At 48.0% G+C, this 19167-nt stretch overlaps 1 protein-coding gene across 1 annotated transcript in view; it reads left to right on the top strand.

The window, feature by feature from the left end:
- The window catches only part of FER1L6 (fer-1 like family member 6), a 242150-nt gene that overhangs the window by 37926 nt on the left and 185057 nt on the right, over positions 1–19167 (top strand). The window contains exons 2-3 of the mRNA XM_075352889.1: positions 1758–1840; positions 16434–16563. Of these exons, the coding sequence (XP_075209004.1) occupies positions 1758–1840; positions 16434–16563 (213 nt within the window). The remainder of the gene's footprint in view (positions 1–1757; positions 1841–16433; positions 16564–19167) is intronic.

Here is a 19167-nt window from a genome sequence, read left to right as displayed (position 1 = left end):
CGCTCAGTGATGGATTACTTTTTTGTCTTAAGCTGACGTTTTTAATTTTACTATATTTGGGAAGATGTGATGTTTTGATCGCCTCATTGTATTATACTGCAATGCTGTGGCGACAAAAAAAACATAATCCTGGTGTTTTGATTTTTTTTTGTTACGCTGTTTATCGATCAGATTAATTTATTTTATATATTGATAGATCGGATATTTCTGAACTCGGTGAAACCAAATAGGTGTATTTTTATTGTTTTATTTTAAATGAGACAAAAGGGAGGTGATTTGAGCTGCTAGATTGCCTGTGCTGTACAGAGCAGCATCAGCATCATCATCAGCACCAGCATCAGCATCATCATCAGCACCAGCATCAGCGACATCATCAGCATCAGTGTCATCATCAGCACCAGCATCTTCGTCATCATCAGCACCAGTATCATACAGCACCAGCATCTGCATCATCAGCACCAGCATCAGCATCATCATCAGCACCAGTATCAGCGTCATCATCAGCACCAGCATCAGCGACATCATCAGCACCAGCATCATACAGCACCAGCATCTGCATCATCAGCACCAGCATCAGCGTCATCATCAGCACCAGTATCAGCGTCATCATCAGCACCAGCATCAGCGTCATCATCAGCACCAGCATCAGCGACATCATCAGCACCAGCATCATACAGCACCAGCATCTGCATCATCAGCACCAGCATCAGCGTCATCATCAGCACCAGTATCAGCGTCATCATCAACAACAGCATCATCATCAGCATCACCATCAGTGTTATTATCAGCACCAGCATTGGCATCATCATCAGCAATCAGCACCAGCATCTGTGTCATCATCAGCACGAGCATCAGTGTCATCATTAGCATCAGCATCATACAGCACCAGCATCTGCATCATCAGCACCAGCACCAGCGTCATCATCAGCACCAGTATTAGCGTCATCATCAACAACAGCATCATCATCAGCAACAGCATCACCATCAGTGTTATTATCAGCACCAGCATTGGCATCATCATCAGCAATCAGCACCAGCATCAGCGTCATCATCAGCACCAGCATCAGCGTCATTATCAGCACCAGTATCAGCATCATCATCATCATCAGCACCAGTATCAGCATCAGCATCATCATCAGCACCAGCATCAGCGTCATCATCAGCACCAGCATCAGTGTCATCATTAGCATCAGCATCATCATCAACACCAGCATCTGCATCATCAGCACCAGCATCAGCGTCATCTTCAGCACCAGTATCAGCGTCATCATCAACAACAGCATCATCATCAGCAACAGTTTTTGGCAATTTCAAGACTGCTGCATCCCTCTGCAAGACATCTCACAAATTTGGACTTTTCAGAGCCCGTCAAATCTCTCTTCTGACCCATTTTGCCAAAGGAAAGGAAGTTGCCTAATAATTAAGCACAGCTTATATAGGGTGTTGATGTCATTACACCGCACCCCTCCTCATTACAGAGATGCACATCACCTGATTTTCTTAGTTGGCTCTCAGCCTATACAGCCTGGAGTAGGACAACATGTATAAAAATATCATGTGATCAAAATACTCATTTGCCTAATAATTCTGCACACAGTATATGTGAGTAGTTACCGCTTGTTTTTATACTTTAGCTTTCAAAGTTGCTGCGCACTAAATAAAAAAAATGTTAAAATGTAAAAAAAGGATGAATAATATAAAGCGCACAATCTAAGATCCTCTGGGCACATGTAATAATAAAGTCTGTTTCTCTGCAGGAAGGGTCTGTTCTCCGGGCTGCACCTGAAGAAAAAAAAGAAGGGTGACAAAGGACTGACATTTGCAAACAAGGGCGCACTAGGTAAGGCCTAGAAATCAAACACAGAAACACTCACAATAGCCCCAGATCAGGATCCTGCGCCCGCTCCATTTCCTCCACAGACATTCAATCACTGCTCACAATTTCTCAGGAGATTAAGTGTAATAACTTTTCCCGTAATCTTCTCCTTCATTCCTTCTCAGTTACACGGTATTGACATCTTACCCTGTGAAAATACAGTTTATTGCATCACCAAGTGGATAGACGTAAAAATCAGAATCCTGCATATTGTGATAGTAGTAGACTACATGGGTCCATTATTCTGTATGGAGGGCTATGTGGGGCCCATTATTCTGTATGGAGGACTACATGGGTCCATTATTCTGTATGGAGGGCTATGTGGGGCCATTATTCTGTATGGAGGACTATGTGGGGCCCATTATTCTGTATGGAGGGCTATGTGGGGTCCATTATTCTGTATGGAGGGCTATGTGTGGTCCATTATTCTGTATGGAGGACTATGTGGGGCCCATTATTCTGTATGGAGGGCTATGTGGGGTCCATTATTCTGTATGGAGGGCTATGTGGGGTCCATTATTCTGTATGGAGGACTATGTGGGGCCCATTATTCTGTATGGAGGACTATGTGGTGCCATTATTCTGTATGGAGGACTATGTGGGGTCCATTATTCTGTATGGAGGGTTATGTGGGGCCCATTATTCTGTATGGAGGGCTATGTGAAGCCATTATTCTGTATGGAGGGCTATGTGGGGCACATTATTCTGTATGGAGGGTTATGTGGGGTCCATTATTCTGTATGGAGGGCTATGTGAAGCCATTATTCTGTATGGAGGGCTATGTGGGGTCCATTATTCTGTATGGAGGGTTATGTGGGGCCCATTATTCTGTATGGAGGGCTATGTGGGGCCCATTATTCTGTATGGAGGGCTATGTGGAGCCCATTATTCTGTATGGAGGGCTATGTGGAGCCCATTATTCTGTATGGAGGGCTATGTGGGGTCCATTATTCTGTATGGAGGACTATGTGGGGCCCATTATTCTGTATGGAGGGCTATGTGGGGCCCATTATTCTGTATGGAGGACTACATGGGTCCATTATTCTGTATGGAGGGCTATGTGGGGCCATTATTCTGTATGGAGGACTATGTGGGGCCCATTATTCTGTATGGAGGGCTATGTGGGGTCCATTATTCTGTATGGAGGACTATGTGGGGCCCATTATTCTGTATGGAGGACTATGTGGTGCCATTATTCTGTATGGAGGACTATGTGGGGTCCATTATTCTGTATGGAGGGTTATGTGGGGCCCATTATTCTGTATGGAGGGCTATGTGAAGCCATTATTCTGTATGGAGGGCTATGTGGGGCACATTATTCTGTATGGAGGGTTATGTGGGGTCCATTATTCTGTATGGAGGGCTATGTGAAGCCATTATTCTGTATGGAGGGCTATGTGGGGTCCATTATTCTGTATGGAGGGTTATGTGGGGCCCATTATTCTGTATGGAGGGCTATGTGGGGCCCATTATTCTGTATGGAGGGCTATGTGGAGCCCATTATTCTGTATGGAGGGCTATGTGGAGCCCATTATTCTGTATGGAGGGCTATGTGGGGTCCATTATTCTGTATGGAGGACTATGTGGGGCCCATTATTCTGTATGGAGGGCTATGTGGGGCCCATTATTCTGTATGGAGGGCTATGTGGGGCCCATTATTCTGTATGGAGGACTATGTGGGGTCCATTATTCTGTATGGAGGGCTATGTGGGGTCCATTATTCTGTATGGAGGGCTATGTGGGGTCCATTATTCTGTATGGAGGGCTATGTGGGGTCCATTATTCTGTATGGAGGGCTATGTGGGGCCCATTATTCTGTATGGAGGGCTATGTGGGGTCCATTATTCTGTATGGAGGGCTATGTGGGGTCCATTATTCTGTATGGAGGGCTATGTGGGGTCCATTATTCTGTATGGAGGGCTATGTGGGGCCCATTATTCTGTATGGAGGGCTATGTGGAGCCCATTATTCTGTATGGAGGGCTATGTGGGGCCCATTATTCTGTATGGAGGACTATGTGGAGCCCATTATTCTGTATGGAGGGCTATGTGGGGCCCATTATTCTGTATGGAGGGCTATGTGGGGTCCATTATTCTGTATGGAGGGCTATGTGGGGCCCATTATTCTGTATGGAGGGCTATGTGGGGTCCATTATTCTGTATGGAGGACTATATGGGGCCCATTATTCTGTATGGAGGGCTATGTGGGGTCCATTATTCTGTATGGAGGGCTATGTGGGGCCCATTATTCTGTATGGAGGGCTATGTGGGGTCCATTATTCTGTATGGAGGGTTATGTGGGGCCCATTATTCTGTATGGAGGGTTATGTGGGGCCCATTATTCTGTATGGAGGGCTATTTGGGGTCCATTATTCTGTATGGAGGGCTATGTGGGTCCATTATTCTGTATGGAGGGCTATGTGGGGCCCATTATTCTGTATGGAGGGCTATGTGGGGCCCATTATTCTGTATGGAGGACTATGTGGAGCCCATTATTCTGTATGGAGGGCTATGTGGGGTCCATTATTCTGTATGGAGGGCTATGTGGGGTCATTATTCTGTATGGAGGGCTATGTGGGGTCCATTATTCTGTATGGAGGGCTATGTGGAGCCCATTATTCTGTATGGAGGGCTATGTGGGGTCCAGACTGCCAGGACCCAACAACCACCATTTTTCCCCCCCTAGAAAGACACAACACCGTTCTTTTATAAATTAAAATACTTTTATTTGAATTTTCCATTTTTGGAGAGAGGTATGGGGAAAAAACCACTCTCATCTTTTGGCATAAAATTTGGTCGCAGCTTTTAACCAGGCATTAACTTGCCAACATCACGGGGTTCAGGCAAATGTACCGCCTTCCGGCCGTCCGGCGCGGGTATTTCACCACCACTTTTCCTACCCCTTCCGCTGCTGCGACTTAAAACACAGTAAACTCCAACAAACTTGGAAAACAAAAGGGAGGGAGGGTGGGAAACAGGTCCGGGTCCTGCAGCCGAGAGGCTGGAAGCTGGGCAGCCCGATGATATGTATCCAGGAGGCGGGGCTTAGGCCAGTCACACCACAGGAGGCGGGGGCGGCAGGTCAGTGTCTTTCCAGGGGGGAGAACTTTATTTAAACATGCAGAAGGGCCAGCAGTCAGGGGGCAGCATCTCAAGTTTCTGGCTGCAGTGCCCCTCAGACTGCCAGGACCCAACAACCACCATTTTTCCCCCCCTAGAAAGACACAACACCGTTCTTTTATAAATTAAAATACTTTTATTTGAATTTTCCATTTTTGGAGAGAGGTATGGGGAAAAAACCACTCTCATCTTTTGGCATAAAATTTGGTCGCAGCTTTTAACCAGGCATTAACTTGCCAACATCACGGGGTTCAGGCAAATGTACCGCCTTCCGGCCGTCCGGCGCGGGTATTTCACCACCACTTTTCCTACCCCTTCCGCCAAGGAGCAGCACAGCGCCAGCAAGCTGCGACCCCACCCAAAAACTGAAATACCTGAGCCGTCCCAGGAATTTCCGCAACCACCATATCCACAACATCATCATTTGGGATGTACCCATCTGAGCTTAAGGACAGCCAAATATTGCCTTCCAGCTGGCGGTGCCAGACCAACAACCTTTTTTTTTTTTTTTTTTTTTTTTTTTTTTTTATAAACACTTTATTAACAGCACAACTTGGGTAGGCCCTGATCGCACATGCGCCAGGAGAGATCCATATCACATTCTTCCTTAGCGCCTTGCCCCCTGGGCCAGAGGGTTACCTTCGGCCGGATCGTTGTAACACTCCGAACGAAAACAGGGAAACTTGTACCTCTGTGACCAGATAAGGGTAAGAGGCCTAGCTAGACGGCCTTGGACCAGCTACTTGAAGCCTATGTGTATCACCAAGTCGGTTGGAGAAAAGAGAGCTCACGCAATCTTGATCGCCTCTGATAGACCCACGGCTGAGCCAAGCTCCGGCAACCTCTCCAATTACATCCACTGTAAAGGGAACCAAGGACCGACCACCAAGGCGAAGAGGCGAAGATCCGCTCTCCTCGCAGCCAACAAACATGGAAGTAACCTCGGACCCAGTCACTAGGCCGACTTAGATCTGAAAGGAAAAACACTGTCAGAACAGAGAATTCTCGTAACCATCAACGCCTCTTCTCTCCAAGGTGGTACTGGCAAAACCCAAAACCCCCTTTTTTTTTTTTTTTTTTTTTTTTTTTTTTTTTTTTTTTTATATAGAAACAAATCACAATCATATCATTTTACATTAGCCCTGTACGCTGTTCTGAATCTTCTTACGTGCCTGATAAAAACCGATTTCAAGACCAACTCGGTCCTAACGTCCCTCATAATGCATTTCAATTGCAGTCACCTAATCCACTGAAACTGTGCTCATGTATGCTGGCCCCTGAAGCCTTGGAACACCCCAACTCTGGGAGAGTACGTACCGGGTACCACGGCTGGCAAACACCAAAATAACCAGGAACCGTCGCATTACCGACCAAAACCAGCCCACAAAAAGGAGGACTAACTCCGTGACGCTAAATTGAAGGGCCGTCGTCGTGGGTAAAAACTGGTACCATCACACCCGCTCGCCTAATAGACATAACCGACACCGTCGGGACACCCGCCGAGTGATGGAAAAAGAGATCCAAAACATCAATGTATAGATTTGCAATGGGGCGAACAATCCAAAAACCCCCTTTTTTTTTTTTTTTTTTTTTATAACAATCTACGGCTAGAAAAGAATAGGCCTGCTGTGCTCCACTCACTTACCATAATCATCCAACCCTTCAATACCTTACACCCCACAAGACCCTCATCGCTTCAGTACCGTTCCACAATTTAAAAATGGGGAGACCGACCTCGTAGCAGGTTGCTTGCAACCGAAAATGGTGCACATTCGTTGAATACTGCAGGGCGTGTATTACTAGAGGGTGGCTTGGAAAATCGTCACGCACATCAACCACCGGAGCAACACCCGCTGAATAACGTACCATAGAACCGTCAGGTCAATGCAAAATGGGGGCCCAGATCATAGGCCTAACTTCACCAAACACCCTACCATCTAGCTGAGAACTCTAAGCCTTGATCCTGCTGGTGGGTTGAGTTACCAAAATACCTGAGATTGCGATTGCAATAAGGTGAGCGATACTAACCCGGAAACCAGATGCCTGTTTTGCCTTCAACCCTGCGTTGACCCATAGGCATTCCAAGCCACAAAAAAAAACCTAATCAGCCTGATTACTTATTTGAGGAAGGAGCTGTAGTTGGTTAAGGCTTTTACCCACCGGCATCGTCGGACCACTGGTCATTCTCCTATTTCCCAGTCCACCCCCCCTTTTGTTTAGCTGGAACCTAAATAGGGGGAAAAGCGCAATCAAAGCTAGGTTACCGGACCATGCCCCCCGGGCCCAGCATAAGGAGCATTTTTTTTTTTTTTTTTTTTTTTTTATATATAACTATATAAACATATATTGCAAATAAACCCACACAGCTGGCCCTGCAACGCCGGAATACTCCATCTACAAATCTGTCTGTTCCTGCTCTTGAAACTATTATGGCATGGCACGGTATCTCAGTGGCTAGCTGCAGCCCTGGGGTCCTGGGCCCAAATCCCGCCAAGGCCACCATCCGCAAGGAGCCTGTACGTCTCCCCGTGACTGCGTGGGTCTACTCCGGGCACTCTGGCCTCCTCCCACACCCCAATAAACATACAGGTAGGGAATCCAGACCGTAAGCCCCAATGGGGACAGCGTCCCCAATCCATGCAAAGCACACGAAACTAAAAGTGAATTTATACCTTTTAGGATATTTATGTGGATGTAATTGTCCAGAAAATATTAGCGGGCATAATTATTCTGCGAATAGCTAACCTTGCCGGTTTACCCATCTCACTTGTTTATTTTCGGTTACTACGGTAAGGAAAACCAATTAAAACATACGTAATTAACCAAAGAGGGAAAATCTAGTAAAAAAGGCTGAAAATTACTTCTCTAAAAAAGAGAAGCAATTTTTAGAAAACAATCAAGCCATGCAAATGTACAGAAATATACTTCTCACATTTTGATAAAATATCTGTGACCAATATAGATCCCTTCTTTCAAGTACAGCATTAAATTAGGGTGTATAACCGGGGGGTTAGATCTCGTGATGCCATCGTATTGTCACTAATCTATAAATCACTTGAAGGGTCAGTTAACAGGTGGCAACAAGATTATTACAAGGAATGGAGGCCGCCTGTATTAAAATAAGGTTGAAAAAGTAAGATATGTTTAATTTTGGAAAGACGTCTCAGAGGAGATCTCATTTGTACCTCTTCCGACAAGCCTACAAGCTGCCGTAACCCTCAGTCTGATACAGCGCCGCACAATCAGCTCTGTCATCTACTGTATCCTCACCTATCCCTTGTAGACTGTGAGCCCTCGCAGGCAGGATCCTCTCTCCTCCTGTAGACTGTGAGCCCTCGCAGGCAGGATCCTCTCTCCTCCTGTAGACTGTGAGCCCTCGCGGGCAGGGACCTCTATCCTCCTGTACCTGTCTGTGCCTTGTATGGTCTATGATTATTATACTGGTACGTATTATGTAAAACCCCTTTCACATGTACAGCGCCATGAATTATATGGCGCTATAATAAATAATAATAATTTGTATAAATACCCGTGTGCTCAATATAAATAAACTGGCACAGGCTTAATCCTCCGAAATAGGGAAGGCTTCTTTACAGTTAGAGCAGGTAGATTGTGGAATGCTGTCTACAAGGGGTAGGAATGCTAGATACCATCACAGCTTTTACCAGAAACGGGGGAGGGCGATTCCCTCAGCACCAATAACATTGTTTGTTATAAATAACTTAGTGACGACATGTAGAGCTGGGCGGGAAGCCTGTTACCTGTGACATCACGTTATCCTCCCTAGGGGCACTTATCCCACCCCGCACTCCCCATCAGGGTACTCACCTGGTGATTCAGGAAATGACAAGACGACTGGATCTAGATCTACCCACGTAACGCCTGCTACCACGACGCTCACACCTATCCAAGGGTTAAGATGACAGACTCCGGACATGGTGGCTACCCATGCCAAAGCTTGCTACCGTGACCCCTGCACATGACCGTACAACGCGATAGTCGGCACCGCACCCACCGCCGCCATAACATGCTGAAATCCACTGTGTGACAACGGGGCGGGGCTGTTAACAGTCACCATTGTCATAATGTCAAATGGGGTGTGTTTTGGCCTGGGAGGGGGCTTGGTGTAGGTGTGGTATCAGCAGGAGGGAAAACACGCCACCTGCTGACTGTTGCTTCCTGCCCCTGTTCACTACCAGCCCCCCTCAATTTGAACAATGAAGTCCTAACAGAATCCCTTAACCCACCCGCTCACTGGGAGACCCACATGGTCCCTGGTTCATTCCCAGGCTAGCCCCCTTGGCATTCCCGGGGCATACAAACGGAGGGGAGGGGAAGTTCAGTCCGTGTGGGATGGGGTGATTTGAACTCTTGCAGGTTAGTGCCTGCATACTACATTCCCCCCTACTGTGCCTCCAACCTGCGCTGTGACAGGGACTGCACTGAGTCTGCACTTCAATTAGGCTGTGTGCCTAATTCATGCGTCCTGCGTCCCCTGCACAGTCTATGGAGACTGTGCAGAGGCCGTACGCACGTTGCATAGTAGAACGCAGCGATTCAGCTGTTGCCCGAATCGCTGTGTTCTAACATGTCACTTCTTCCGTGCGCTCCGCCGGCAGCTCCTGCTCTGTCTATGGCAGGAGCTGCAGGCTGAGCGCACGCTCTCTGCCGGCACCATGCGCCTCAGAACGGAGCTTTTCAGCTGCGCTCTGAAGCGCACCTTTTAGGTGCCGTGCAGAGCGCACACAGCCCTACCCTGCTCCTCATCAGTACTGGCGGCGGTGGCTGGGCGGCGGTGGCTGGGCGGCGGGTGGGTGGGGCCAAAGACAAAAAGCGCGAAGCGCTCTTTTTCAAACTTAATGGCGGCTCAAGCTGACCGGCGGGCGGGTAGTTCCCTCAGAACGCCGCTCGCCGGCGCACATAGCTTGAGCCTCAGCATGGAGGGAGCCGCTCACAGCTAAAAGCGCCGTGAGCAGGACGCTTTCCTCCATGCTGATTTTAGGGGAGGATGGAGGGAGGGAGGGGGTAAAGGGTGTTTAAATAATGATGAGCACAAGCGGACCAGCGGGCGGGTAGTTCCCTTAGAACGCCGCGCTCACCGGCACACACTGCTTGTGCCTCAGCAGAGAGGGAGCCGCTCACAGCTAACAGCGCTGTGAGCTGAAACGCTTACCTCCCTGCTGATAGCTCTCTTACCGCCTCCAGGAGCAGGTCCCTGTGTCCGGCTGCCCAAACAGGTCCGGGTCCTGCAGCCGAGAGGCTGGAAGCTGGGCAGCCCGATGATATGTATCCAGGAGGCGGGGCTTAGGCCAGTCACACCACAGGAGGCGGGGGCGGCAGGTCAGTGTCTTTCCAGGGGGGAGAACTTTATTTAAACATGCAGAAGGGCCAGCAGTCAGGGGGCAGCATCTCAAGTTTCTGGCTGCAGTGCCCCTCATTATTCTGTATGGAGGGCTATGTGGGGCACATTATTCTGTATGGAGGACTATATGGGGCCCATTATTCTGTATGGAGGGCTATGTGGGGTCCATTATTCTGCATGGAGGGCTATGTGGGGCCCATTATTCTGTATGGAGGGCTATGTGGGGTCCATTATTCTGCATGGAGGGCTATGTGGGGTACATAATTCTGTATGGAGGACTATGTGGGGTCCATTATTCTGTATGGAGGGTTATGTGGGGTCCATTATTCTGTATGGAGGGTTATGTGGGGCCCATTATTCTGTATGGAGGGCTATGTGGGGTCCATTATTCTGTATGGAGGGCTATGTGGAGCCCATTATTCTGTATGGAGGGCTATGTGGGGTCCATTATTCTGCATGGAGGGCTATGTGGGGCCCATTATTCTGTATGGAGGGCTATGTGGGGTCCATTATTCTGCATGGAGGGCTATGTGGGGTACATAATTCTGTATGGAGGACTATGTGGGGTCCATTATTCTGTATGGAGGGCTATGTGGGGTACATAATTCTGTATGGAGGACTATGTGGGGTCCATTATTCTGTATGGAGGGCTATGTGGGGTCCATTATTCTGTATGGAGGACTATGTGGGGTCCATTATTCTGTATGGAGGGCTATGTGGGGCCCATTATTCTGCATGGAGGGCTATGTGGGGTACATAATTCTGTATGGAGGACTATGTGGGGTCCATTATTCTGTATGGAGGGCTATGTGGGGTCCATTATTCTGTATGGAGGGCTATGTGGGGTCCATTATTCTGTATGGAGGGATATGTGGGGTCCATTATTCTGTATGGAGGACTATGTGGGGTCCATTATTCTGTATGGAGGACTATGTGGAGTCTATTATTCTGTATGGAGGACTATGTGGGGTCCATTATTCTGTATGGAGGGCTATGTGGGGTACATAATTCTGTATGGAGGACTATGTGGGGTCCATTATTCTGTATGGAGTACTATGTGGGGCCATTATTCTGTATGGAGGACTATGTGGGGCCATTATTCTGTATGGAGGACTATTTGGGGTCCATTATTCTGTATGGAGGGTTATGTGTGGCCATTATTCTGTATGGAGGACTATGTGGGGCCATTATTCTGTATGGAGGACTATGTGGAGTCCATTATTCTGTATGGAGGACTATGTGTGGCCATTATTCTGTATGGAGGGCTATGTGGGGCCATTATTCTGTATGGAGGGTTATGTGGGGCACATTATTCTGTATGGAGGGCTATGTGGGGCCCATTATTTTGTATGGAGGACTATGTGGGGCCCATTATTCTGTATAGAGGGCTATGTGGGGTCCATTATTCTGTATGGAGGGCTATGTGGGGCCATTATTCTGTATGGAGGGCTATGTGGGGCCCATTATTCTGTATGGAGGACTATGTGGGGTCCATTATTCTGTATGGAGGACTATGTGGGGCACATTATTCTGTATGGAGGACTATGTGGGGCCCATTATTCTGTATAGAGGGCTATGTGGGGCCATTATTCTGTATGGAGGGCTATGTGGGGCCCATTATTCTGTATGGAGGACTATGTGGGGTCCATTATTCTGTATGGAGGGCTATGTGGGGCCATTATTCTGTATGGAGGGCTATGTGGGGTCCATTATTCTGTATGGAGGGCTATGTGGGGCCATTATTCTGTATGGAGGGCTATGTGGGGTCCATTATTCTGTATGGAGGGCTATGTGGGGCCCATTATTCTGTATGGAGGGCTATGTGGGGTCCATTATTCTGTATGGAGGACTATGTGGGGTCCATTATTCTGTATGGAGGACTATGTGGGGCCATTATTCTGTATGGAGGGCTATGTGGGGCCATTATTCTGTATGGAGGGCTATGTGGGGCCCATTATTCTGTATGGAGGACTATGTGGGGTCCATTATTCTGTATGGAGGACTATGTGGGGCACATTATTCTGTATGGAGGACTATGTGGGGCCCATTATTCTGTATAGAGGGCTATGTGGGGCCATTATTCTGTATGGAGGGCTATGTGGGGCCCATTATTCTGTATGGAGGACTATGTGGGGTCCATTATTCTGTATGGAGGGCTATGTGGGGCCATTATTCTGTATGGAGGGCTATGTAGGGTCCATTATTCTGTATGGAGGGCTATGTGGGGCCCATTATTCTGTATGGAGGGCTATGTGGGGTCCATTATTCTGTATGGAGGACTATGTGGGGTCCATTATTCTGTATGGAGGACTATGTGGGGCCATTATTCTGTATGGAGGGTTATGTGGGGTCCATTATTCTGTATGGAGGGCTATGTGGGGACCATTATACTATATGGAGAACTATGTGGGGTCCATTATTCTGTATGGAGGACTATGTGGGGTCCATTATTCTGTATGGAGGACTATGTGGGGTCCATTATTCTGTATGGAGGACTATGTGGGGTCCATTATTCTGTATGGAGGACTATGTGGGGCCATTATTCTGTATGGAGGGCTATGTGGGGCCATTATTCTGTATGGAGGACTATGTGTGGCCATTATTCTGTATGGAGGACTATGTGTGGCCATTATTCTGTATGGAGGGCTATGTGGGGTCCATTATTCTGTATGGAGGGCTATGTGGGGTCCATTATTCTGTATGGAGGGCTATGTGGGGTCCATTATTCTGTATGGAGGGCTATGTGGGGTCCATTATTCTGTATGGAGGGCTATGTGGGGTCCATTATTCTGTATGGAGGACTATGTGTGGCCATTATTCTGTATGGAGGACTATGTGTGGCCATTATTCTGTATGGAGGGCTATGTGGGGTCCATTATTCTGTATGGAGGGCTATGTGGGGTCCATTATTCTGTATGGAGGGCTATGTGGGGTCCATTATTCTGTATGGAGGGCTATGTGGGGTCCATTATTCTGTATGGAGGGCTATGTGGGGTCCATTATTCTGTATGGAGGACTATGTGGGGTCCATTATTCTGTATGGAGGACTATGTGGGGCCATTATTCTGTATGGGGGACTATGTGTGGCCATTATTCTGTATGGAGGACTATGTGTGGCCATTATTCTGTATGGAGGACTATGTGGGGTCCATTATTCTGTATGGAGGACTATGTGGGGTCCATTATTCTGTATGGAGGACTATGTGGGGTCCATTATTCTGTATGGAGGACTATGTGGGGTCCATTATTCTGTATGGAGGACTATGTGGGGTCCATTATTCTGTATGGAGGACTATGTGGGGCCATTATTCTGTATGGAGGTCTATGTGGGGCCCATTATTCTGTATGGAGGGCTATGTGTGGCCATTAGTCTGTATGGAGGACTATGTGGGGCCCATTATTCTGTATGGAGGACTATGTGGGGTCCATTACTCTGTATGGAGGACTATGTGGGGTCCATTATTCTGTATGGAGGACTATGTGGGGCCATTATTCTGTATGGAGGACTATGTGTGGCCATTATTCTGTATGGAGGACTATGTGGGGCCCATTATTCTGTATGGAGGGCTATGTGGGGCCATTATTCTGTATGGAGGACTATGTGGGGCCATTATTCTGTATGGAGGACTATGTGGGGTCCATTATTCTGTATGGAGGGCTATGTGGGGTCCATTATTCTGTATGGAGGGCTATGTGGGGTCCATTATTCTGTATGGAGGGCTATGTGGGGTCCATTATTCTGTATGGAGGACTATGTGGGGTCCATTATTCTGTATGGAGGGCTATGTGGGGTTTATTATTCTGTATGGAGGACTATGTGGGGCCATTATTCTGTATGGAGGGCTATGTGGGGTCCATTATTCTGTATGGAGGACTATGTGGGGTCCATTATTCTGTATGGAGGGCTATGTGGGGTCCATTATTCTGTATGGAGGACTACATGGGTCCAATATTCTGTATGGAGGGCTATGTGGGGCCCATTATTCTGTATGGAGGACTATGTGGGGTCCATTATTCTGTATGAAGGGCTATGTGGGGCCTATTATTCTGTATGGAGGGCTATGTGGGGCCATTATTCTGTATGGAGGGCTATGTGGGGCCCATTATTCTGTATGGAGGGCTATGTGGGGTCCATTATTCTGTATGGAGGGCTATGTGGGGCCCATTATTCTGTATGGAGGGCTATGTGGGGCCCATTATTCTGTATGGAGGGCTATGTGGGGTCCATTATTCTGTATGGAGGGCTATGTGGGGCCCATTATTCTGTATGGAGGGCTATGTGGGGTCCATTATTCTGTATGGAGGGCTATGTGGGGCCCATTATTCTGTATGGAGGGCTATGTGGGGCCCATTATTCTGTATGGAGGGCTATGTGGGGCCCATTATTCTGTATGGAGGGTTATGTGGGGTCCATTATTCTGTATGGAGGGTTATGTGGGGTCCATTATTCTGTATGGAGGGCTATGTGGGGCCCATTATTCTGTATGGAGGGCTATGTGGGGCCCATTATTCTGTATGGAGGACTATGCCGGGCTCATTATTCTGTATGGAGGGCTATGTGGGGTCCATTATTCTGTATGGAGGGCTATGTGGGGTCCATTATTCTGTATGGAGGGCTATGTGGGGTCCATTATTCTGTATGGAGGGCTATGTGGAGCACATTATTCTGTATGGAGGACTATGTGGTGCCAATTATTTTGTATGGAAGACTATGTGGGGCCCATTATTCTGTATGGAGGACTATGTGGGGCCCATTATTCTGTATGGAGGGCTATGTGGGGCCCATTATTCTGTATGGAGGACTATGTGGGGCCCATTATTCTGTATGGAGGGCTATGTGGGGCACATTATTCTGTATGGAGGACTATGTGGGGCCCATTATTCTGTATGGAGGGCTATGTGGGGCCCATTATTCTGTATGGAGGGCTATGTGGGGCCCATTATTCTGTATGGAGGGTTATGTGGGGTCCATTATTCTGTATGGAGGGTTATGTGGGGTCCATTATTCTGTATGGAGGGCTATGTGGGGCCCATTATTCTGTATGGAGGGCTATGTGGTGCCCATTATTCTGTATGGAGGACTATGCCGGGCTCATTATTCTGTATGGAGGGCTATGTGGGGTCCATTATTCTGTATGGAGGGCTATGTGGGGTCCATTATTCTGTATGGAGGACTATGTGGAGCTCATTATTCTGTATGGAGGGCTATGTGGGGCCCATTATTCTGTATGGAGGACTATGTGGGGCCCATTATTATGTATGGAGGACTATGTGGGGCCCATTATTCTGTATGGAGGGCTATGTGGGGTCCATTATTCTGTATGGAGGGCTATGTGGGGCACATTATTCTGTATGGAGGGCTATGTGGGGTCCATTATTCTGTATGGAGGACCATGTGGTGCCAATTATTTTGTATGGAAGACTATGTGGGGCCCATTATTCTGTATGGAGGACTATGTGGGGCCCATTATTCTGTATGGAGGGCTATGTGGGGCCCATTATTCTGTATGGAGGACTATGTGGGGCCCATTATTCTGTATGGAGGGCTATGTGGGGCCCATTATTCTGTATGGAGGACTATGTGGGGCCCATTATTCTGTATGGAGGACTATGTGGAACCCACTAGACTGTATGGAGACTATGTGGAGCTTATTGTACTTTATGGATGACTATGCAAGGTCCATTATACTGTATTGAGGACTATGCGGTGGCTATTATACTATTTTGAGGACTGTGTGCGGTCCATTATATTGTTTACAGGACTATGTTCGAGGCCACTATACTGTTTGGAGGGCTAATGGGGTTAATTATACATTGTGTAGGGTTGTGTTGGGGCCATCATTGTGTCTGGACAGGTGTGCGTGCCACTATACTGTATGGAGGACCACTTTACTGTATGGAGGGCTGTGTGGAGGTCACATTTGGGGCATCATACTGTGTTGGGGGTTACCATACTCTACCCGGGGGTGGTACATCATACTGTATGTGTGGAGAAATTCACTGTGGGGTTATCATACTCTGTTTGAGGGGGCTCGTATATTAACATGTTTTATCCCATGTTTTTCCATGTGATCAGGTAGACTCGATGACACAGACAGCACACATGGCGATGTTCCCGGGAGCAGTCTGGGCGGCAGCAGCGAGAGTCTGCTCGATGACTTCTCACTCTCCACTACTTCTTTGTCTTCCTCCATGCAGAGGAAAAGGTTTGTATGACTTTCCCAAGAAACATTTTTCTGCACATTTGCTTCAAAACTTGTGTACAGTATACTGCAAAATGGCAGAATTTGACCCACAAGAAGGAAAAACCTTATACATTGGTGTCAATGTAAAAGTATAAAGTGAGTAAAAACTAACAATTTCTTCTGGACTTTAAAGGGTTGAAACCATTCACCCCCCCCCCCCCCCCCCCCAAAAAATAAAATAAATTAAAATAAAATAAGAAGTTATGCCCTGTCTATTGGATTGGGGATAACTTGCTCATCCCCGGGTACTGACTCAAATATGGAGCTCCAGAACCCTGGCTTGAATGGAGCAGAGTTCTGCTTGTTTAGTTTGCACTTTATTCATTGTCTATAGGACTTTCTGAGAAAGCAAATTGCGCTATGCTGGTCTCTCTGGACGTCCTATTGATGATGCATGGAGCAGAGGCAGTCCATATGGATCCTCACTTCACACAAGATGGCATTCTGGAGCCCCCATTCTTGGGACTGCTAGCGATCAACGCATTTTAACTTATACTAAGTATAGAGTATAGCTTGGTTTTTTTTGGGAACAACCCTTTAAGGCCGCTTTACACGCTGCGAGATCGCTAGCGTGTGCATCCGCCCCCATCGTTTGTGCGTCACAGGAAAATCGCTGCCCGTGGCGTATAAAATCGCGCGGACCCGTCATACTACTTACCTGCCTAGCGACGTCGCTGTGATCGGCGAACCGCCTCCTTTCTAAGGGGGCGGTTCGTTCGGCATCACAGCGACGTCACTAAGCGGGCGCCCAATAGAAGCATAGGGGCAGAGATGAGCGGGACGGACGAACATCCCGCCCACCTCCTTCCTTCCTCATTGCCGGCGGCCGCAGGTAAGGTGAGGATCCTCGTTACTGCGGTGTCACACATAGCGATGTGTGCTGCCGCAGAAACGACGAACAACATCGTACCTGCAGCAGCAACGATAATTGGGAATATGTCACAAACCACCGGGGGGTCACTCAGAAATCCCCCGCGCTGGCTACCAGTACGTCACAATCGGGGGGTAACAAGTGGGGGTCACCCCTACTTTATACCTCCCGACCGACAGACAGAGCACGTGACGCGCTCTCTAGCGCCCCTCTTATAGTCAGGCCAATTATGGAATTGCCCGACAATAAGCAAGGAGGCCGCTATACTACTTATGCCGATTATTGAAGGGTCCCCGGTGAGAGTAAGGTATATATTCCCCCGACCTCCGCGGGCGGAATATATAATATCTTCCCGAATCTCACTGGCCTCCCCACAATAATCCTTGGCACAACTCGCTGCCACCAACCGCTTCACGGTAACTATTAGCCGAACACACAGACGTGGGATTCAAGATCGAGATAACAGAACAGCCCAAGATTAATTATATAATTTAATCGCCTAAAGCACACTAGAAACTACAATATATACAATAGGGAATCTACAGAATATACAGTTATGTCAGAGTACAGTTACAGATAAAGCATGTTTTACAAACAGGTATGCAATTCAATCAGTTACCTTGTGTGTCTGGCCACAGGGGGGCGCTGTAGACCAGGTTTCCAGGAACTCCCACAGATGTTTCCTACACGTCCCCCAGCGAGAAGAACGCTGGAAAATGGCCGAAGTAGGGTTATCAACCTGGGCAGATCCAGGTCCCCTCCTACCTTAGTGACCTCACAGGGAAGCACTGCCACTCCCCCTGCATGGATCAGAATTATCCAGCAAAGGGGATTTTGGCTATAACTTTGCCTGGGAGCGTCGTAGGCAGACGCCAATGCTCTCATTGTGACAGTTATGAATTTAGCTACAGAACGAGGGGACTCATGACCTGTCTGCCAGTTCCCCATTGGCTGATATCACGCCTGGGGCATTTCCCAATGTCCTGTTCCCATAAAAAGGGGGTGCCGGCATCGTCCACATGCGGAGACACCATTTTTATGGTTGCCATATTTATCGGAAATATGGCTTGCGAGATATGAACCATTTTTTACTGGAGTCGTTCTGTCTGGCTATTTCCATAGCCTTGCTAACTAGCTAGCAGCTCCTACTACAGGGTGACGGCAGGGAGTCATCCTGTGTCCATTGTCCTAAAGCCACCTAATTTCCATATCACAGGACATGGCCATGGATTTGTTGCTAAACCAGTTGTGTGAAGGGAAGGGGGTAGTGACACCAGGAGAGGGCTTCCTGACATGACTTGAATGTCATGATTTATCGTCATATCTCCGGATTTACCTCACACCTCCCCCCTTTTGAGGGCGCTAGGGGGCAGCACACTCCGGTGTTCCCCCGTGCGCCCGTCCGCGACCTCTCCTTGTCGGGACAGCCCGTCTGCGTTACCGTGGTCACGGCCCCTTTTGTGGCGAATGGTGAAGTTGTATTGCTGGAGCGCAAGGCTCCATCGCAACAATCGCCCATTCGTCCCAGAGACGGTGTGCAACCAGCTGAGGGGATTGTGGTCCGTCTCCACGATGAAGTGGCGCCCGTATAGATAGGGTTGCAGACGCTGCAGGGCCCACACTATGGCCAGGCACTCCTTCTCCATCGTGGAATAGGCAACTTCCCTTGGTAACAGCTTCCTGCTCAGGTACAA

The sequence above is a fragment of the Anomaloglossus baeobatrachus genome, chromosome 6 (genome assembly GCF_048569485.1).
Source record: "Anomaloglossus baeobatrachus isolate aAnoBae1 chromosome 6, aAnoBae1.hap1, whole genome shotgun sequence".
Classification (NCBI taxonomy): domain Eukaryota; kingdom Metazoa; phylum Chordata; class Amphibia; order Anura; family Aromobatidae; genus Anomaloglossus; species Anomaloglossus baeobatrachus.
Note: the sequence above shows the minus strand (reverse complement) of the source record. Positions and strands in the feature narration are given on the sequence as shown.